Source organism: Hylaeus anthracinus, unplaced genomic scaffold (genome assembly GCF_026225885.1).
Source record: "Hylaeus anthracinus isolate JK02 unplaced genomic scaffold, UHH_iyHylAnth1.0_haploid 5, whole genome shotgun sequence".
NCBI classification, from domain to species: domain Eukaryota; kingdom Metazoa; phylum Arthropoda; class Insecta; order Hymenoptera; family Colletidae; genus Hylaeus; species Hylaeus anthracinus.
In genome coordinates this window covers 6,522,485-6,530,138 of record NW_026535322.1, presented here as the reverse complement: position 1 = coordinate 6,530,138, position 7,654 = coordinate 6,522,485, and the positions used below count along the sequence as shown (strand labels likewise).

Genomic DNA, 7,654 nt, shown 5'->3' with positions numbered 1-7,654 from the left:
GGTGAGTTTGTCGAAGCCTCGAGATCGCAAGTGAGTCCTCAGGTTTACAGAAAAGGGATAGTCGAGAAATATGTACATCATTTGGGGATGAATGGTTATTTTGATACAACGAGCAAGAGAATTTGTGGGATTCTAATTAAACTGCTACTGAATAAACAATCAATTTGTGGGAACTAAGTGTTCAGAATCAAAGAAGATCAAACTAAGACTCATTTTAGTCACTAAGTTTTAGAAATAATGCATGTTGGGATTCTAGTTAAACTGCCACTAAATGAACAACCAATTGGTACCGCCTTAATCTTCAGAATCAAAAAAGATGAAACTGAAAAGGTTCGTCTATTTGCAAAACGAGTTTATTAAAACACACGTAGTAGCAACCTAGCAGCATGAATTGCAAAAATAAAACTGATTTGAGTCATTAAGCACAATTTCACTTGTTCACCTGGCGGGCACGTTGTTCAAGGCAACTCGAGCACGACAGTGGAATGATTAATCGTTCGAATAACCTGTTCAAACTAATTATGTGGTAACCAACCATAGGGTAATCGAAAGCTTATTCGATGAATGGGAGCGTTACGTCCAAGGCAAGATATGCTAAATAAGGATTCAGGATCCTATTAAAAAAAAAAAGTCTAGAGGAAAAATCTATGACGTAACGCGATAATATTCCTCTTTGCACCAAAAATAATACCTGTTACACGAACAATTATTTTGTTAATATAGCAAGGGTCCCCAAAAGTTCACTAACACAGGGACCATAAAACTTGTTGCACGAGGAATAACTTGTTTGATAAACTGAGAGACTTTAAAAGGTAACGGACCCAAGCCTCACTCGATCTCCGAGTGGGTCTGATGCTACCTGACGATTTTCATTCGCAAGAGAAGGTAGAAATACGAGACAGTGTAATATGAGACACAAAGGTTTTTTGGTCACTGGCCACGACTGCCAACTGCATGCACGCGGCTATGCGAACCTGGCACCCGAATTTCAAAAAAGTAACTTTTTCCTTACGGAAAATTATAGTATTTCGTTTGTAATTCCATCATTTAATACATAAGAAAAAATTGATAAAATGACCAGCATCCGACATTGAGATATTTTAAATCCCGTGTGATTCAGAATCGTTCGTAGTTGTTTGTAGTATTCAACTGCAAACGAAACGGAAATCGCTGCAAACAACTACAAACGATTCCGAGACCTGGTCATTTTTTAAATTTTTTCTTATTTATTAAACGATGTAACCACAAACGAAACTGTTGTTACTACAATCAACTACAAACGAAATACTATCATTTTCGGTAAAAAAAAAAAGTTCATTTTTGGATAGTCGGGTGCCAGATTCACACAGCCACAAAAACGTAACATATTTTTTTAATTTAACGTAAAATCGGTGTATCATATTCCTACCTTCTCCGATACTTCGTATGAAAGGAGTGATATTATTATCACATTCTAAGATCCCGTAGTCAACACACGCGGCGTACAATGAAAATGTTCGCAGAAAATTCGTATTATTACGTATTAATTCCCAACGTCGTGGCACGGAACGAGTTTCACTTTCAACCGAATTTCGTCGACGATCGCGGTAACGGGCGTCGCGAAATTCACGATCGTCCCTCACCGAATCCTGTTTTCGAGCCACGCCGAAGAAGCGTTCGCCATGCTATCGCAGCAGGAGTCCGGTCTCTTACTGTTTTGTTTACCGGTTGTTATACCCTACTTTCCTCCTCGTGCACCGTGGAAACGAGTTTCGTCGAGAACACCGTTCGCAGCGAGCGTGGATCCGCCTGAAGAGCCACGAACGACTCCGCGGATCTCGAAACTTCGATCCAACGATCTCCGAACGAAAGATAGCTAGTTCGATCGTAAACACTAGTTTCACTCGGGCAAACGGTTCCCTGTCAGTCGTTTCGCGAACAAAACAAGACGGTAAACAAGATGGTACCGATCGCGACGAGTACTTTCTTTTAGAGGAAGATCTACGCGATCTAGATGAAGAATGGATTCGTCTAGAGACGTTTAGAAACGATTCGCGACTATTGCTAGAGACGAACGATCCAGCTGACCACGTGTACCGATTGCCGCGTGCAGACGACGATCGCAGCTGGCTCGATCGTTCTTCGTTTTCCTCAGGCGTCTAGATCGCTAGCTTTCGATCTCTGCCGAGCGCGGAGCTGGCGTCGCGCCTCCACGTATCCAACAAGGAAAGAAATCGTGATCGTGAAGGTTGTCCGTTCCACCTTCGCGAGGAAGGTGAAAGGGGAAAAGACCTGTACATCCCCACTCTTATTCGTTTCTGTTCGTTTCTCCTGCGACAAGGATGAGCAGAAGTACATATACAAATAATTGCGAAGATTCTAAGTGATCTCCCGAAGAGGGTGTCCAGAATACTTTAAAATGCAATAAACGGAGCATCCGTGCAATAATCGGGGTTCTACTATATCCTCGTTCAATAAGAACTAACACCAGAATAACGTAATTTAATATCCAATATTAAGTTCGTCTAAAAATATTCTAAATGTTGGAAGTTATTGGGAATATATTCAAGTACTCGTTAATCATTTACTAAATTTTTCCTGACCTCTATCGAAGCCACTATATGAACCATAGTGAACCATTATACTCCAACGAAGACAGAAAATTACACCAGACCAGCGTAATTTATTATTCAATATCAAGTTCATTTAAAAATATTCGAAATGTTGGAAATTCTTGGGAATATATTCAAGTACTCGTTAATCATTTACTAAATTTTTCCTGACCTCTATCGAAGCCACTATATGAACCATAGTGAACCATTACATGAACATTATATTCCAACGAGGATAGAAAATTGCCTTTGCGTTTTCACGGTCCCTTTGTCAGCAACATTTCGCGCGAATGCTGTTGTGCGTTCGTAAATCCCCAGTAATCACTTCCTTCTTTCGTTTTCGTGTCACGCGACATTACTGACCAAAGGAGCACGAATTTGACTGGTAGTGGCAGGCGAAACGAGAGTCATGCTCGGCATCCGAGTATTAAAAAATCCTTAGATTGCACCGCGACGATAGCACACAAGGCTCTACTTTTAATTTGATCGTGACTCTCGGCTGGTTCAACGCACGTTTTACGGAGAACGAAAAGGGGATTTATGGACGACAGAAACTGGATTAAGAGTAGAAAGATCGAAGAAGAAGGAGCGAGCATTACTGAGAAGGATTTCGTTGGATGAGGATGACGGAACGGAATCCTCGATGGTTCGTTAACCTCCGCGGCGAAAAAAAAAAGGATTTCGAAAGAAAATATCCAATTTAAACACCAATTTATTGATGTTTGACGATGGTTCGTTAACCTCCGCAGTAAAAAAAGGATTTCAAGATTTTATCACCAAGCGAAGTAATCAAACAATTCTTCTGAGATTTGATACTAACCTAATCCACTCTGATCGATCGAAAAACGGAACCATTTGTCGGTCTAAAATTACTTTCGACTATTAATTAAATAATTACTGCATACACGGAACGAATTAAATCAAAAATTCAATTTAATTGTTAAAAAAAAATGAATCCCAAGGCAACCATAAGTGTCGTCTTCCCGTATCGTCGCGCATCTGTTGGCTAAAGTTTGATAGGATAGAATCCTACGTAGAACCGGTTCATCGGCTTTCGGTTCGATGCAGTTCTAAATACGGGCTTGCTTGGGTAACAGGAACTTCAAGGTTAACGGCTTAGCTGTCGTAATCAACCACGGATCGAATGACCGATCGTTGGAAAATGCGCGAATTAAAAATTCCATCGACACGTCGTGATCCTTTGATTAACTCGTTGCAGACATTGACTGGCAAATTTCCAGCGAATCGACCTTCTAACGTTACGATTTACGATGGAGGGAATCGGTAGCTTAAAACTTCGTTTGCTCCGATATCAAGTGTTATTTGGAAATTAATTCCAACGACACGCGTCCATAACCCGACTTTTCCATTCGCGTAACGTTTATATGTATCTTGAAGATCAAGAATATTTTTAAATACGTATAAGTACATATACAGGTAGATTTTTTGTGAGTTCTAGAGCAGAATTTCCACTTAAGGTATCGTATCTTTATCCACGTCTTAAACCCCAGCATTTTATTTTGCATACAAGGCTCGCTGCCGCATTGCTGAAATTTCTTTTCAACAGCACGTTTCTCGATCGCTACAAGACACTGCTACGAAGGGAGAAAAACAAGATTGCGCACCTTGCGCTCCGAGTCTTTCAAAGCACGCGATGTCTCAATTGCAAGGCGAGTCGCAAGTTCAAGTGAAGATCGATAAAACTGCCGTGCTAAGTATTCGCCGTGCTAACAGCTTATTGCTGAGGCTAGCAGCTACTAGCGGATCGAGAGGTGCAAAAATTTCGCTTCGCTCGGCGAATCGAGGGATCTAGTATTTCACGTCGTCGAGGTAGAATGATTTCTTCTACCTTCAGGAATTAATTCCAATGGAACGAATGCGTATCGTCACTTCTTCTTTTACGCGATATTCATGTGCAGGTTGAAAACTAAAGAAAAATATTTTCTTGTGTCATATATACATACGCGTTGATGGCGTTACGCTCGGTTTAGTAAGAGGGCCACTTTTAAAGTACGAGAGTACCAAAGGAAATTTGGTGCGATTTGAAAATACCGATTTTTTGGAAATTGTGCATATTTGTTTGGAGGACCCTACGAGGGAAGTTTTGAACTATTTTTACTGTTGATAACGATTCGTTTCTTCGGGGTGAAAACAGCCCTTTTACATTTCCCTATTTATTAATATATCTTTAAATCTAGAGTAGGTACATTTACTCGTAATATATTGCAATACATTATATCGACATGTTAAGTCGTATTTTCTATGATATTCTAACTGACTGTACGCGAGAGAATCATCCCCTTTTTAAATTCTACCGCGATTGCGACCGCATCCTGTGCTCATTGGCTGATTGCACGCAATACGGGCAAACCAGTAAACGTGACATTAGCGAGAGAAAGGAATGGCTAGTTAATTAGCGTGCGAACGAGGAAGACAAAAGACGAGATATTAAAAACGGTACCAGAAGTGTACACTTGTTCCCGCGGAACACTATTAAAAATTTATTGCGACTTACGAACTATGCCATTTTCATGTCCGGAGGATTTTTAGCGTTTCGATATAACGTTGCAACCAGAACGACCGCACGTCGCATGATTTCCGCGAACACGACACCGACAAAGCCAGCTTTTGATACTTTCTCTTTGGGATTGTCTATTAGGTATAAATTATGCGAACTGACTCGAACCGCGATAACCGATGAGTCATTTGCCAATGCTGCACAATCGCTCTTGTCGCGTAAGAGTTTAGGTACAATCGAGCATTCTACGAGGCTCGATTTTACAAATTTTTTTGAGGGTAAATTATTAAAATTCTTAAATTACGCTAGTGACGTTTCCACGATAATATTACGACTTTGTTCAGTGATATTAATTAATAATGCATTCCTTGACAGACCTAATTTCAACGTTTGTTTATATTTCGTTTAATTCTTCTGCATCAGTGAGAAGAAATGATGATTAATTTCCGATCCGGTTGCCGCAACAGCTTAGTCTTTCGATTAATCTGTCGACGATACTTCCGCCTTTATTAATTTTTGGCGAGAGGCCCGCTCGCAACGATGAAAATATTTGCATTGAAAATAATGAGAATATTCGCTGTCAACGTGACAGGAAGTGCGTACGCGTAAATGGGGGCGCTAAGCGCATGTAAGATAAAACACGTGGCAATGGCGAACGAGAGCCTGAGGAACTCTTTGACGTAGGTCGCAAAAATAGACTTGGTCAAAATCGAGAATTTCGCCTTCGTGAAATATTTATACTTATCGCGTTATTTTGCTATGGTAAATATCTTAGATAGCGTTGATTCATAATATTAAGGAAAATACGAAGGCATAAACAAACATTTTTATTGTACAGGTTGCACTCTCATTTGAAACGCAAAATTTACATACTAAATTGCGTAATTTTACGTACCACAGTTAGGCTCGGGTATTTATGTTATACAATATGGAAAACAGACTGTGCGAAGCTGGCAATTAAACTAATATTTATCAATTAGAAATAAGAAAATAGTTCCTGAATGTATTTTAGCTTGCTAAAGATAGCTCGGAAGAGTGAACGAACTTTTCATTTTGTACGAGCATTCCACAAAATAATAACCAAGAACACAAGAACGTAGTGTACTCCACCTCAAACAGGAGCTCCGTATTCCATAAAATAGTATCGTAATAATAATACTCCAGTTTGCACAAAAGCATTACGCAGTAATACACGCTTTTCATATTTAAAAAAAGCCATAAATTCGTAAACCACCTGTTTATCGGCGTATTAACAAATTTTACCGTATGTGATAACGCGTAATTTAGCCTAACCTTGAACATTAATCCGTAAAAAGAGAACACACATTGTTGACATAATAACAATAATAATAAAGCTTCTCTGAAATTGGCGTGTATCAAAAAAATACCGTGGACGACAGTCTCCGATATTAATTTCCGCGACAGAATGCACGATTGTATTTTTTCTTCGTCCAGTAATTAACACATTTTTTGCGTCATTATTTGTGCCATTTTTAATCGTAACAGTGCATGTATGTATATCGAAACGCTGAGATAACTATTCGCGCGATAAAATGATACCAACACCATGCATAATACACGTACACAAAATGATATACGAGACGACCTTTACCTATCATCATTTTAAAATCGTTATCTTTCCCAACCACTTCTGAACAAGTTCTTGCCACATAAACTGCAATTTTCAATATCGAACACCGTCGCACAGATTTCACGGCATAAATTAAAATTTCGCGCTACAACGATGTATACAAAAGGATCTCCCGTACGTTTCGCGAGTTGCGAAACATTCGGCTGAATTTTATGAAATATATCACCGTAATGCATACGTATGTCGAACGAACAGATAAGCTACGTGTACGAAATAGAATCACGTCCATCCGTCGAAAACGTTAAAAATACTCTGGCTTAAGCGAAGTCTAGGCAAATTCTAATTACGTTAACGTAATTAGCGTCTACCACGGGACAAGAATAACACAAGCCGGCATACTGTGTCACGTATTGGCCCGAACAATTGAAGAGGTTAGGAAAACAATGATTCGAACTGTACACATTCTACCGTTGCGTCGTTTGAATTGTCAACGTTACGACGCAAATATTTGTCTCGGTTCCGTGTAAGCGAAAAACAGCTGCTGGTAGCATAAAAGACGGTAACTAATACAGATATCCGAAATGAAATTGGAAGGCACGTTCCATCGACGACGGAAACGTTACACGATGAAGAATAATTGCGATAATCACGTACGACCGATCGTGATCTCGTTCGAAGCGATAAGCGGAACGAACTCGGCGAGTGATAGCAAAAAAAAAAATTCAGCATACAGGTTAGAATACGTTCACACCAAGGTGCGGTGCCCTTTTACATCCTAACATATTTCTAATAATTTTACGTCTTTAAAGCGCGCGTAATTTGACACGTTCTCAGTGTGACAATACGGTACGGAGAGTATATGAGCAAACAAAAACAAGAAATATACGAGAGACGAGGTGCAAGCAAAGTGCTGTTATAAAACCTAACCTCGTTTAACGTGTTTCTCGCATATCT

At 39.7% G+C, this 7,654-nt stretch overlaps 1 protein-coding gene across 2 annotated transcripts in view; it reads right to left on the bottom strand.

Annotated features, from left to right (window-relative positions):
* The window catches only part of LOC128895701 (tumor protein D53 homolog), a 16,116-nt gene extending 9,202 nt beyond the window's left edge, over positions 1-6,914 (bottom strand). The window contains exon 1 of one of the 2 annotated variants that reach the window (XM_054158529.1): positions 6,722-6,914. In XM_054158529.1, the coding sequence (XP_054014504.1) occupies positions 6,722-6,731 (10 nt within the window). In that variant the 5' untranslated portion in view covers positions 6,732-6,914. Of the gene's footprint in view, positions 1-1,408; positions 2,093-6,721 lie in introns of those variants that run through there. The other variant, XM_054158530.1, reaches the window with a different exon arrangement.
* Between the last annotated feature and the right edge of the window lie 740 nt (positions 6,915-7,654).